Below are 15470 nucleotides of genomic sequence, written 5' to 3' on the forward strand. Positions count from 1 at the left end.
CAATGTACCACATTCCCTAGCAATGTACAATTTGGGATTTAATCCTGAGGACACACATCCTCAGTTGCATTGGCCTAAGCACTTCAGCTTGCCATTTAGGAGTATCTGCTTTAAGACTTCTTGAAGATAAACATTCTAATTCTTTTGCAGCAACTCTATGCCGCTCAGTTGGCTAGCATGCAGGTTTCTCCTGGAGCTAAGATGCCTTCCACCCCTCAACCGCCAAGCACGACAGGGACACTCTCACCTACTGGGATGAAAAATGAAAAGAGAGGGACCAGCCCTGTAACTCAAGTTAAGGTATGTCTTTCAGTTTATGTTCAGAAACACTCCCTCTGATAGATGAAATGATCTTAATGGACTGTACTCTTAACAGTTTTGATATATTTTTGGTCAAGAGAAGAAACTATTGTTGCTATAGCTGGGTGCTATTGCTATTTTAAGGCATCTTCTTCTGTAGGTATTACTAGGAGGCATGCTTATTATAAGGACTTAGAGAAAGCAATCTCTACACAAAGAAGGCATTCAGTGATGATGTAGTCTGTTGAGCCATTTAGAAATTACTGCAGTTCTCTGTGACCTTGTGGGCTGTATCCCCCAGATATAGCAATCATGGTGCTGTTTATGTATTCATTTATAAGTAAGATGATCCAAACACCTAATATTGCCAACAAGTCTTGGCTTTGGCTCTTTCCTGATTAACTTTGATATCCAATTCTCCACTCAATAAAGATTAGTTTTTTTATTTATTTTCTACTTATTTATATTCTCAATTTCACTTTTGCTTGTTCAATTGATACATTATTTTATCTTTGGGACTTTTATCTGGTTGAATTAGGTTTCTGAAGTATGTAAAGTGGTGAACCTTCTTGGGGATGTATGTGAAGGTGAAGAGTGAATATGAATTGATTGGGTGAATTCTCATGCATAGCTAGCATAAAAGTTATGGACATGAAGTTGTATAGGAATTGCAGCTGCTCTGCTAAATTCTATGTTTAGCATAATCTGGGCAGGACATCTAGGGTGTGTGATACCTTACATGATAGAGATTGCATAAATCATATTAGTATTGCAGTAGCCAGTGCAAAGGTTTTTTTTTAATCAGCCTTTACTGTGTGAGATCACAAGGGAAACCACACCCCTTTGTTATTTTTTTACAAATCAATCACTTTATTGAAAGAAGCTTCAGATAAGAATAAAAATTAAAGGAGTGTAGCTAAAGGAGAGAAAAATAAGATGATCACTGCCAATTGATTGGGAGGGGAGAAAATGCCATGACTGCAGATTGATTGGACCCTTGTTGATATCACACTGTTGCTGGTATTTGGCTCACTTCTGTTTGGTTTGATGTATTGTCAAAAGCTCATGCATGCTTAATTGTCACTTTCTTAGAACTAGGAAGCTGCCGCATGGTATTTGGCAGCAGCACAGAGCAAGAAATATTTTTTTCCAGCCTTTTGTGAGCATCTGGAATTTACATCCCACATAATTTCTCCTTATTTAAAGAACAATATCAATATGCATGTATTGATATAGATTCACAATTAATTAATTAATTAATTAATTAATGTGATAGGCTTAAAGGATACCATCTCCCTTTCATCCTTAACATTAACAGTCATCTTTAATTCTAAGTACTTTTCACTAGGCCTAGAAGAGAACAAGCCAGGTCCTCCATATGGTTTGATCCTATGTGTATGATGCTGACTAGTAAGATACTGTCCTAGAGCAGATGGCTTGGCTGAGTGATACAGTGGCTTCTTTAAGCCCTTCATTTCTGTGACTTTTTGATCACAAAACTACTACTTCTGGGCAGTGTGTCATAGCTTATTATGCTAAGCCCTGCCATTCCCATCCTCATGAGCTTCCACTCCAGTGTTAGCAGTTCTTGCTTCTATGAAATTAAATATTTACCATTTTTGTTCTCTTGTGCAAGAACAATCTCAAATGTTTATGCATTTTTCAGTGATTTTTCACTTTTCAGGAATTTCTGTGCTGAAAGTCTATTGGCTCCAAAACATGGGGGAGGCAGTTTTGCATAAAATGTTTCTAGACAAACTGGAGTATATTTTGGACAAAACCTAGGCTTTCGGTGCAATACCAGCTTTGTGCTTTTAGTGTGTACATGTGCATGCATGAGTGTATGAGTATGATTCTGTCTTGTTCTATTCTTCCTGGTCAGCACTCTAAAGAAGGTCATTGTGTGTTTAAATGTTTTTATTTTTAACGGAAAAATGTGCAAATATGAGCACAAGCCAAGATGACATATAGCACATCTCCCAGAACTGTATTTAAAATAGTGATGAGACTATTTGGATCGTCATCTGGAGAAACCACATTATTTTAGGATGCTTTATAAAAAATAATTGAGAAGATCAAGTGATGAATGGATTGTGGGCATTGATGTCAAAGGGTGGAAAATTTATTTATTTATTTATTTATTTATATCCTGACTTTATCCCACAATTGGGACTCAAGGCAGTTTAAAATTTCAAAACATAATACAGCTAAAAACATGCAAAAAATGAACATTAAAAAAGGATTTAAAATAGGATCAAATGGTGTACAACTATCTGGCTAAAGATGGAGGGAGCAAACCAACCCCCTTCCCATCTTTTTGGAGACATTCATAGCACATGCTGTTATATTTATTTATTACTTACCAATTATAATTCCATTTCTTCCCAATGTGGTTTACCGATTGAAAAGATTGCATACACAATGTCAAGATTAAATCCAAATTATTATTATTTTTACTTTATTCAAATTTTACACTCAAGACCTCAAAAGCTACAGAGAGCAGTCAACCCTCCTCTTTAAGCAGCTCCACTGGCTACCGACAAGTTTCTGGGCCCAATTCAAGGTGCAAGCCCTAAACGGCTTGGGTCCTGCTTGTCTCCGCGATCGCCTCCTCCCCTATGAACCCGCATGGGCCCTAAGATCTTCTGGTGAGGCCCTTCTCTCACTCCCATCTCCTTCTTGGTGGAGATGAGAGAGAGGGCCTTCTCGGTAGTGGCTCCCTGACTCTGGAACTCCCTCCCCAGGGAGATTAGACTGGCTCCTTCATTGTCCACCTTTTGCTGGAGTCTAAAAACATGGATGTTCCAGCACACTTTTGAGTGAAGAGGCCACCAGCTATGTATCTTGTTTTCAAACGGTGCTGCACTTTAATATTGCCCCCCCCCCCATTTTATAGGTTTTAGCGTTTTACACGATCAGTTCTTTGTCCTCCCCCTCCTGTCTCTATTTTACTCATGGTCATTACTCAGAGTTTTGCACTAATCACCCTCTGTGCATAGCAATTGATGTCTTGGTTTTAATCATTGTCATGTTATGTTGTTTTATAACTATGTTATTATATTGTGTTTTAAATTCATGGACTGTTTTTCTTATGTAAGCCGCCCGAGTCCCTTCAGGGAGATGGAGGCGGGTTACAAGAATAAAGTTATTATTATTATTATTATTATTATTATTATTATTATTATTATTAAAAAGACAATATTCTATTAAACAGTTTTTAAAAAACGATTTATATGATTCTGCCTATAACAATATAGCACCCTCAGCATATTCAATGAGGAGGTCCGTTTCCTTCAGTTCAAACATTAGGCTTATAAGAATGTGTGCACAAAGTCGATAAGAGTTTCTAATTTCACATCTCTCATTGGTGGATTAAATCACTTTATTTTCTGTGACAAAACAAAAATAGAAACACTGGAGAAGGCAATGTCTATATAGTAGTGGCCTAGAAATAATATCAACTATAGAGAGTGTGTAATATTATAAATAGTTACTTATTTGTTGCATGAGCCTAATAATACATTATGTACCATGTAGAATCTCAACTTGATAGCAAGAAGAATGGCAGGGGTAAGATAATGGAGTGTATTATTGTATTCTTTCATATATTTCTAAGCTTTGAAGTGTTCAGTGCTGTCTGTTAAAATATGGATGATGCACCCTTATATCCAGCATATATCAGCTTTGGGCATATTTTAAATGAGGGAGCCATGTTACCAGGCTCTTTTCATTTTAATTACAGAAAATCTGTATTCTGCTATTCCAAAAAATGCTGCACCTGACTGATTGCTAACAAGTGTAGCACAGGGTACAAGTGCTGCAATGAAGAGGGCAAGGTTGTGTCGTGAAGGGGAGCACAAGATCAAAAGAGCAAATTTCTTAGATTCTTCCTTTCCCAGAAGTTAGATGTATCTTAAGCTTAGATACATACAAGCTTTCTGTATGTGAATTCTCCAGCTCTGTCTTTCTCGTTTCACTGACACATAACACAACTAAAAGTGAATTACTGTCTCTCTTAGTTATATGGCCATGCAATTGCTTATGTGGGTACCAAATTCACACCCTCAAAGTCTCTGTCTTCCAATCCATGATTTATGTACATGCAATGCCATAACTTGGAAACTAACACATTACAGATTTTTTAAAATTTCATACAACCTATTCCAAAAGTGTAGCCTCCCCTTTATAATATTCCACAGTAATCATATATAGTTCCACTTATAATGTGCCCAGCTGCATGATCCATGATACTAATCCATAATAATAGGTGTTTAAATTTACTTATTTATTGCATTTCTATACCACTTTTTTCAAAGTGGTATAGAAATGGGGGTACTCAAAGCGGTTTACAACATAATGAATGGCAAAATGCAATGCCTTACAAATATAAATCTACAGCACATATCTAAAATAGCATTTAATTGCAAATTAAAACCTTTAAAACTATAAAACATAGACATAAACATTACGGAACGTTCCAGAGTAATTTTCAGCCAGACATTCATGCACAAAATATGGCTGCAACAATGAGAAATACAAATAAAGTTACTATTTATCCTTACAAAGGATGGAAATAATGTTCTCAAATATTCTGAAAATGTTTGAATAACATGTTCCTCAAGGGCTAAGAAATTCTGGCCAGATGAAAATCTTGACATTTCAAAAAAGTCTTGAACTGCAAAAGAAATTGCACTTTTTTGCACAGAAAATAGTTTTTTCTTTGCAGGAAATGTGCTTGTCTATACAGAAAAAAATGCTGTTTACTGTGCAAAACCCCACACATTTTGTACAGAATATGTCACCATCAGCAGCATTTTCTGCACATAAAATGACATTTTTTCCACTGAAGTATTATTTGTGCATATAAAACGTTATTTCGTTTGCAAAAAATTAGCATTTTATTTTTTAAAAGACATGTGTGAACTTTGCATAGAATACGCTACAACGTGATAGTCTTTGGAAATATCATAGTCCCTAGAAAACGCATTGCTACCTTTGGGAATGAACCACCCCTACTCTTTGCTTCATTTCACCATTAACCCCACAACTCACACAACTGTGTGCTCAAATGTATCGATATATAAATCACAATGTCCAAGAACTTTTGAAGTAAACCCAGCAGAACAAAATCACAGAACTGTTTGGAACTGTAAAAAGTATTTCTTTGTATGAGCCCTAGGTTAATTTAGATGCCAGAAAACACATTAGAAAATTAAGCAATAATGTGAGCTAATTCAGTTTTAATTTGTCAAAAAGAAAGATTCAGCCACATAGTTAATGTAAATAGAGGCATAGAGCAGATAAATTAATGAGGTTTTCCTTTCATTGAACCTTCAAGGAGTCAGATAATTAGCTGGAAAAATAGAGTATTGTCTGGGAGGTGTAAAATAACCGTGGCTTCCTAAGTGATAATATGTTCCATTTGTCTTTTTCTGATAATTATCTACATTATATTTTTTTCAGGATGATGCCGCACAGCCATTGAATCTCTCTGCCCGACCCAAGACAGCAGAACCCGTTAAATCCCCAACATCACCAATCCAGAGCCTCTTTCCAACAAGTAAAACCAGCCCCGTGAACATGGCAAATAAAAGTGGAATCCCTAGCCCTCTTGGTGGAAGTCTAGGAAGAGGATCCTCACTAGGTAAGTAGAAAGGGAAAAATGTAATTGAATTAGAATACCATTAGGCTGATTCAAATGTTGTGTGGTCTGCTTTTCTTCCACAAAAGAAAACTCCTATACATTTTCAAACCAGAATGTATTCAGTAGTTCATCCACAGTTGGTCAGTAGTTCATTGGTGAATTGTGGTTTCTCTTCTGTCCAGTCCTAACACAGAAAGGTTTCTAAGGGCGTGCTGAAATGTATTTTCTTGTTCTAATATTCATTCATCAAGTCTATTTATAAATTTAACATCCCACACAGGCCTGTAGCCAGGATTTTGATTCGGGGGGGGGGGGGGGGCTGAGTCCGGGTGGGGGAGGATCTACCCTAGCAAACCTTTTGCATCATTATCCCAATACCCCCATGCATATGGGATATATTGAGCATAGTGATCAGATCATGATATGAATAAACGTAACAGTTTAAATAATAAATGTAAGGCCTTCTCGTGGACCACTCTGAGAATTTCGGGGGGGGGGGGACTGAAGCCCCTCAGCCCCCCCCCCCCCAGCTACATGCCTGATCTCACACCTTCAGAAATGGTGATCTGAAGGTAAATCTATCATGAGTGTTTGTATTTGTTCAGTGGGGATTTGTCTTTGCCTTCCTCTGAGGTTTAGAATGTGTGACATGCTCAGGGTCACTGATCTATAGAGTCACTGTCCAATGCTCAAATTACTATATCACACTCGTGTTCTCTCTGGCTTATTTACTGGTAATCTAATTTGTACTATGGGGGAAAGCAGAAAGTATAGCTGAATAGCATGGTGGATTACAGGATAACTTAATCTAGTGATATTTATTTAACTACAGTCACAACAAAATGCCCAATTGACATCCCTTTTCCAAATCATACTGCTGAAATAAAGAAGACTAGTGGAAGCTATATGTTAGTGAAATGACAATAATGTATATCCACAAACCTGAAATCTACCCCTGCTACAAATCCATATGCCAACTGTATCCCCACATCTTCTCTGGGAGTAATGTTGTGCTAATAACATCAACAACGTCAGAGGTACATTTACTTATTCTTCCTCCAACATGATATATGCAGCAATGTCCCCTATGTTCTACATTGATGAGAAACATGAGACAGTCCCTATGCAAGAAGAGAAATGGACACAAAGACAGTAGAAGTGGCAACACAAAAACTTTATATACAGTGTTCCCTCAATACTTCGTGGTTCACTTTTCGCGGATTCGCTGTTTTTCAATAAACTCTAAAAGACTATTATAAATCATAAAAAACTACAATTTACAGCCTAAGGAAGGAAGAAAGGAAGGAAGGAGAAGCCAAAGGAAGAGAAAAGGAGCCCAAGCAACAACGGGAGGAGAAGGAAGTGATTTATCAACACACGATTGGTTGATAAAGACTTAAAATAGTGTATAACTACTAAAATAATGTATAAATATTAAAATTAATATACTGTCCCTACGTCACGGATTTTCACTTATTGTGGGTGGTCCTAGAACCTAACCCCAGCGATAAGTGAGGGAACACTGTACTGAGGGTTGGATACCATTTGATGCTGTATCTGAAAGATCACGTTAAAATAAAAGCTAGTTAGTCTTAAGCTCATCTACACTGATTATTTCATGCAGATTGAATGTGATTCCCTGCTTCTTGGCAGTGGGTTGGACTGGATGGCCCATGAGGTTTCTTCCAACTCTATGATTCTATGAGTCTATGAAGGAGTCAGACAATAAACTTCTCACAAAAGCAAGCTAAAGAAAGCTCTTAATACATATCAGTGCTCTATAGTTTGTAATCACCATCTAGGCCTCAAACTGGATCCAGGATTTTCTATGCACAGCGAAACCACTTTCTTCAATACCGGTTTGAAACTGCATTGAATAGTCAGTGTAGCGCCCATAAAGGTGCTGCTATTTTCCTTTCCCCCTCTTGCCACTTCCACAATTCTCAGTATTCTTACTTAAGCAAGAAGCCATTGTTCATGCTTGAAGCCAACTCTTCTTCCTTGTAGCTGCTTTTACTGGAACCTTTTTTCAAAAACCTATGCCAGAAGCGGCTTTGAGTCCATGCCATGGAAAAGGGGATATACAAATCTAAAAAGAACCTTGGCAGTGTAGTGGTTTGAGCATTGGGCTACAACTCGAGAGACCAAGGGTTGAATCCCTCCTCAGCCATGGAATTCCACTGTGTGACTTTGATCAAGTCACATTACTTGTTGCAGAGGAAAACAGAGGCACCCCTCCTCAGAACAAATCATGCTGAGAAAACCCCATGATATGTTTGCCTTAGGGTTAGTCAAAAAAGGACTTGAAGGCACACAGTAACAAAGAAATCTAATAAGAATTTTCCTTATTACTCCAATGCTGTGCAAGCTTTTAAAGAGTTTTTGATTACTTTAATTAAATGCCTTTTCTACTTTTACTTTAATTGAAAAGCTTTTCTAATATATACTTCTTTTGTTATTGTTTCATTTTAAAGATGGTTTTAAAACTAAGTAATACTTTATGAATGTGTTATACTAATATAGAAGTGTATCCTTTATATGATAAGTTGGCATGAGGAGACTGCAGTCTTAAAAAGAAGCTATTAAATGCAGAAAATAAACAAACACACAGCTTTTTTATACTTATGCGTGAATGAATTGTAAGCTTGTTTGGCAGCCTTTTTGAGTCACTGGGATAGGACAGAAACTGATTTCAGATATGGCATGGAATAGTTTGAATAGGCCATTCATGTTATAACCAGCTAGTCTATGTTTAATAAAGGGACTATTTCCCTTTAAGGGACTATTTCCAGCTTAGTAGACTGGTCCTGGACAGAAAACAAAATCTGGATTGCTGCCCATACTTCATTATGGATGTCCAGGCTCCATGAAAGGCTTATAGTATAGGTTGTTGCTGGTTTTTATTGTGTTGTTTGTTTGTATATGTGTAGAATATCTTTTGCAAGCAAAGGGAGATTTTTAAAATGATATTAATAACAATTTTAATATTTTTTTTGTTTTTGTTGTTTCTAGACATCCTTTCCAGTCTTAACTCACCTGCCCTATTTGGGGACCAGGACACAGTAATGAAAGCCATTCAGGAGGCTCGAAAGATGAGAGAACAAATACAGAGGGAGCAGCAACAGCACCAACCACATTGTGTTGATGGAAAACTTCCCTCCATTAACAACATGGGTCTGAACAACTGTAGGACTGAAAAGGTAATGAGTTCCTCTTCTACCATTTTTTCTGTAGGGTGTTGGGGCCATTTTTACTATACTCTTTTAAACCATCTTTAATGTTGATAAAAATAGTATTAAACTATCCTTAATACTGAAAAATATATATTTCCTGGCCTCTTTAACACTTCTATTATAATCTTTTTCATAATCTTTAATGTTAATAAAAATAATATTTTACTGTGATATGTACTTTCAGAAAAGATGAATTTAGTCTGGATTAGGCAACATGAGATTCTCAAAGGAAAAATGAGATTTGGGCTATTGGAACTAGAAAAACATTCTGTTACAGTACATAGTGATGCAGCAATCTTGGTTTAAATGGGACTGTGACCAGGTCATTGTGTCAGTGAACCAAAAGGATGTAAGAAGAAACCTGTTGGATCAGACCAAAGGTCTGTTTATAGACCAATAACCTGTTTTCTATGGTGGCCAACATGATGCTCTTGGATAGCTCAAAGGCAGGATATGGGAATAATAATCAGTATAGTAAAATTGATAAGGGGTTTACTCCAAAACCTAGTGAAAGCATGAAGATTACTGGTTGGTTGTGGACAAGGCAATTTCTTTCTGCTTGTCTTGTAGCATTTTTGAAAAGATAAAAAATGATAAGAATATATCATAGGGCGATAAAGATGACAGGATATGGTCTGCAAAACACACCTATGAATGCAGCTCTATGAAGGAAATAGTTTCAGATCCAGCATGCTTTATAGCCATGATTTCCTGGAAGTGATTTGTGATAGCTGAGCAGCACATTTTTTCTAGTTGCCACTTTAATATTCAATTATATATTAACATACACAATTCTTCCAATTGTGTATGTGCCAAGTAGCTGTTAGCAATTTCATGTGGCTATCTCTATGGAAAGATTCTTCATGGAAAATTTCCAGTCTTTAACAGAGTGCAAAAGATTGACTGGGGGGGGGCGGGGATGGAGTGGCTGAAAAAGAAATGAATGGATGAACCATAATGGACCTGTGCTATGTCTTTCATGCTTATTTGATCCAGTTCAGTGGAAAGTAGTCAGTATGTTTTGGTCTTGAAAAGAAAGCACAAGTGAATAAAATCAAGCTTAAGTGGAGGAGTTGATCAAGTTATAGCATGCTTGGGGAGATCAAACTGGGAAACTCTGCTCCATTCTACACACAATGAAAGCATATAGATTTTTATATTTTGCTTGTATCATCTTTTTCTCCTAATACAAATAATATTTGTCAGCAAGCTGAGAATCTGTGGCACTAGAAGCAGTCTTTGAACCATTTCCTTGGGGAGAAGGGTAGGGTCTGAGGTTCATTGCCTATAGTCGTATACACAAAGGTAAAATAACACTGTAAACAGAATGAAATGTCTTTTCATTTGCATTTTATATGTTACCTTATTACATTTATCAGAACAACAAGGGGAATGGGGTCTCTGCCTATAAAAGGGATTTGCTTAGTCCCTGCCTCTAGAGAATTAACTATGGTTTGCAAAACAAATTCATAACCTAATAAATATTTATTTGCCCAAGGTTCAGCTTAAATGATAGCATTTTAAAACCCATTTAATACAGATTACGAGTGTGAAAGAATTCTTTGTAACATGAAAGTGAAAGAACTGAATGTTTGATATGGTAGCTCTCATGAAGACCTACCTTGTGAGTAAGGTCAACATGACCTCTACAAGTCCAAATTTTAGATGGCAGAACCCCAATTGGAGTTGGGAATTTTATTGCTTGGTTTGTAAACTTAATTTTGAAACAAGAGTTGAAACCAGGAAGTTAATTTCACTGGTTCAAGATCTATATATGTACCTATATTGTTGTGGATAATGGTACCTGCATTGGTAAGATTTTGATGATCAATCAGATAAATTCAGATACCACCTGAATAACAATACCCGTTTGCTGTCAAATATTCACTGAAATTGTAACAGTTAAAACCCTTTATTTTTTAAAATTATAATAAAGATTTTTTTCTAGATTTTCTTGTTTTACAGTGATTTATGTAAAACATGAGTGCTTTTCTAAATTAAAGAAATGAGATTATTGTGGACAATATCATGTGAATTTACAACAGTGGAATAATGTTTGTAATACTTTAATGAGCATGGAATGTAATAAGAGACTGAGAAGGAGAAGGATCAATAATCTTCGGATGGCTGTGCCCTGAAATTTGTAATTGTGTGGTTTAAGCAAAACTATCAATGACATGGAAGATTGCTATCGTTTTAATGCTAGTGGTTCCTTACTAATTACTTTGTATTCTATAGACATATGTGTGTTAAAGTTTTCAGGAAGAATAGGCAATGTTAAATGTAATCTTCTTCATTCGAATACCACAGCAAGAGGCCCCATACAGTGAAATGCTGTAGAACCTAATCTTCCCCACATTTTCACTGTATGTTTGCAGAGAGGGAGAGAAATGTTGACAATTGTGTTTTGATGCTCTTAATATCAATCTTTGAGTGTAAAGAAATTAAGAGCTTTCTCACAAAACTAACCTTGCCTTCAGCAAGCCCCTGTTGACCTACATGTTCCAGCTAAGATTCATGTCAAGATATGATCATATGAGATCTCAGTTCTGTGCAGGGGTTGGGATAATACATTTTCTTTCTTTATACTTAAACAACAAAAATTTGTTTTGTCAACTTCAAGGATTCTATAAAAATAAATATTAGGCATTGTGATAGATCCCTTTACCCAGGCTGTCTCCATACCTCCAACCCTTGGAGACCTGCTCTTCACCCTGGACTTGTTCCACCAAATATTCCCACTTCTGCATTGGGTTGCTGGGCTTCGGGATGTCCCCTTCGATTGTGGACTTGTGGTTATGTTGATGTGTGGATTCTTTACTAGCTCCACTTCAGGCTCGACAAACGGCAAAAAACAGGTTTAAGATAGCAAGAAGTTTATTAAGTACTGATAATTTCTGCTATCCATTTCCCTAATATATAGTTTTCCTTTGTTTCTATCTAACACCGTATCTGTATAGCTCAACTCCCTGTCAATGTCTTCCTCAAATTGTTTGGCTGAAATCAAAAACTCTATCTGTCCCTTTTCAGCAACAAATCTCTGCTTTCTAAAAACATTCTGTTCTCTGCATCCACTTTACAGTCTCTCTGAACTCTGATTGGCTGTTTCAGTGCTAAGTCTGCCTATTGTTGTCTTGGAAGATATTCCTATCAGAAGCATAATTTAAAGCTAATGTGCAAACTACAGTTTAAATTTCTATCTTACATATTTTAATCTGTTCTTCAGTCTGCACTGAAGTGCAATATACTAGAAGGCGGCTTCCAAAAATATGTGGCTGTTTGTTATTAGGTATTAATAATTGTATTTATTTCTAATATTTTTATTCTATTCTTCTCATTCTCTAAAAGCAATGCAGCAGAATAATGGATAAGGGTGCAGTAAAGCAATTTAAAATAAAATTTAGAAATGTTATCTAAGTACAACAATAAACTCTTCTTTAAAAGGATTTTCCTGGCAGCCTGGTGGAATAAAATCTTTTTTTGCTTGTTTGGGCACTGCCACAGAGGGTTTAAACCTGCTTTGGAGCAGGTTTAAGAAACCCGTTCCAACGTGGGTTTAAGTCCCCACGGGTGCCCAAAAGGAGTGGGCTTTCCTAGGTGTTGTCCCTATTCCAGTGTGGTAATTACTGAGCTGGAATGGGGCCACTCCAACCCCCAACCCCCCCCCCCCCCTCCAAAAAAAAACCTTAAAAGAAAAGAAAATCTTATCAGGCCACCATGCCTCCTCTCTGGCAGCCCTGCTGGCACATAGAAATGACACACCAGGAGGTGGGGGCAGGAACGATTTTCCTCATTTCCCTGCCTCCTGGCACATCATTTCTATGTGTCAGCTGGACTGCCAGAGAGGAGGCATGGCGGCCCGGTAAGTTTTTATTTTCTTGTAAGGCTTTTGGAGGGAGAGTTGGGAAGGGGGTGGGTGCCATCTTGCATCTTTTGGCTCCAGGAGCCCAAAAGGTGTAAGATGGGTGTTGGGACTGGCCCCCAGGAGTACCCAGTAGTCAGTCCACACATGACTCATACCCCATAAAACAGAGCCTTTCAGAAATTCCCAGGTGTAATGGAGTATCTAATTAATTCAGGATACAGCATGATTTACTTGCTTTGTCCTAAATTAATTTGCTTTTACCTGAGATGTTGTTTGGATGCCTCAGGTAAAAGTCTGACAGGGCCTGCATTTTTGGCCCTATCTGGAAGGGCCCTTTTGAGAATAATGAGCAGTGATGGGATCAGGTATGTGATTGTTAGGAGTCTGTTCTGAAGCCTGAAAATACCATCTTTCTACTATGTATCCGCCTTACTTCCAATAGTGGAACTGGAGAAGAGCCACAGAGAAGAAATTAGTTAGACTCATATATGGGAAAGAGATTCTAAACTAAGCATAGTGAGAACTCACAAACTTGGTTCTCACATGAAAACAAATACTTTTTAAAAGTTTTTTTCCTCTCAGGTCAAGAGTTTTTTCTTATTTGTGATTTTTATTTTTGTGTTTTGAGTCTTTCAAAATGAAGGACCCAGTTTCAAAACAGTCTAATATGCAATTGGGTCCTCATTTTGAAACATGCTGTTTATATGAAACAAAATCCCTTTTGCACAACAACATCACTATTCCTTAAAAAAGCAAACATTTTTCTGTGCACAAAAATGGGGGTGAAGGATTTACAAAAAAATTTTTTCACAGACTTACAAAACTAATTCTGGAAATAGGCTGCAGTAAGCCCCTGCTGACTTATATATGGAAAACCTCATGTTAATTGACCATTTTCTCAATTGATGTGCCAAGACACTCTTTCTCCTCAATGTGCATATTTTATCTATCTCTTTTCTTCAGATGTTCTTGCTCCATTCATAGTGCTTTACATGTAAAATGTAGTTTTGATATTTGAAAACACTTTAAAAAATATTGCCACTAGACTTGTTATAGTCTATTGGTCAAATGGATTTGACTTCATAGACCATAACAACTCCTTTGGAGAAGATAAACTTTACAACAGTGCACCATAGTTAGGGACTGTTTTAATAGACAAATTATTTATATAGTGATGTTTCAACTTTACATGTAGCAAGCTGTTCTTTGGGTTTGCAAAAGTTTACTTTTAAAATGGTATTCTTAGCAAGTTGTTTTCAATTACATATGCATATTTATTCTCTGTTGTCTGTGTGCAGTAGAAATTTTATACTGAATTTTGTGTCACTGGTTGTTATTTCCCATCCATTAATATAACAAATTATCAGGGTGGCTCAGAAGATGTTAAGAAATAATACAGTATGAGCAAATCACAGCAATAACATGAAAATTGTTTTAAAGTGGCATTTAAGATGCACGATGAGACACATTTGCAAGGCATACTTAAAATGGGTAACAGAGAAGATAGACTTTACATTGCTGTTTCATATATGTAGGCCAATAGTGTTCCCAGCTGTGCATATCTCTTCATGGTAAGGTCAAATATTTTTAAAATGTGAAATAATGGACAGGGTTATTTCATGTATTATATCTAAATATTACACTATGTAACAAAATTTGGAATATTTTCTGTTTGTGGTTTGAAAGTACTGCAGGATGTTGCACAAAAACAAAATGTTTGCAGTTAATACACCTTTTCCATGTTTTTAATGATAGAACCAATTAGGAAATGACATTATAACCCAGGAATAAAAATCGTGTTACATTGTGTTATTGCATTGAGACATGCTTCAATGGTTCACCTATTAAAAGCAATAGTAACATTCTGATCTATATGACATTCATTCAGAGTGCTTTCTGATTTTTTGTCTCAAGCCATAGTGATGGGTAAATTGAAAGATTTCTACATACATATTTCTGATGAGAAATCCCTGAATATTTTCCATGAGGTATGCTATGTTTCAAAGGATCTAGAACATATGTAGATGACGTGGCTTGAGTACAAGAGGCATTTTGTCCCTTCCAGAAATATGGCTGAGTCAGATGCTGCAGGAAGCCACACTGCTGCTATGTTTTTAATTCCCAGACAAACCTGCATGGGAGTAAACCGTCCTTAAATTAATTTGGTCCTGGGCAGTTTAGGACTTTTACAGACTGGAATAAGTATTTTACATAGAGACCGGAAATAAATATGAAGCTAATGGAGCTGACATAAGATCAGAGTTTGACGGAATCTGACCAGCACACACTAGACAAAATGTTTGCTCTCTGCATTTTGGACAAATGGAAGCTTTTTCCACATTGGTTTCAAAAGCAAACCCATATAGAGTATAGTTTAATTATCCAGATTGTGGAAGAAGAGTTCATGCCTAATCTCACTCTTTTTACT

General features: G+C 36.7%; 1 protein-coding gene across 13 annotated transcripts in view; it reads left to right on the top strand.

Moving 5' to 3' along the window:
• Nucleotides 1-15470, top strand: part of sox6 (SRY-box transcription factor 6) — a 524097-nt gene that overhangs the window by 452450 nt on the left and 56177 nt on the right. For all 13 annotated transcript variants that reach the window (XM_016993151.2, XM_008107320.3, XM_062977163.1 and 10 more), the window contains 3 exons: nucleotides 151-300; nucleotides 5764-5944; nucleotides 8957-9144. In XM_016993151.2, coding sequence (XP_016848640.1) covers nucleotides 151-300; nucleotides 5764-5944; nucleotides 8957-9144 — 519 coding nt within the window. The remainder of the gene's footprint in view (nucleotides 1-150; nucleotides 301-5763; nucleotides 5945-8956; nucleotides 9145-15470) is intronic.

Source organism: Anolis carolinensis, chromosome 1 (assembly GCF_035594765.1).
Source record: "Anolis carolinensis isolate JA03-04 chromosome 1, rAnoCar3.1.pri, whole genome shotgun sequence".
Taxonomy (NCBI): Eukaryota; Metazoa; Chordata; class Lepidosauria; order Squamata; family Dactyloidae; genus Anolis; species Anolis carolinensis.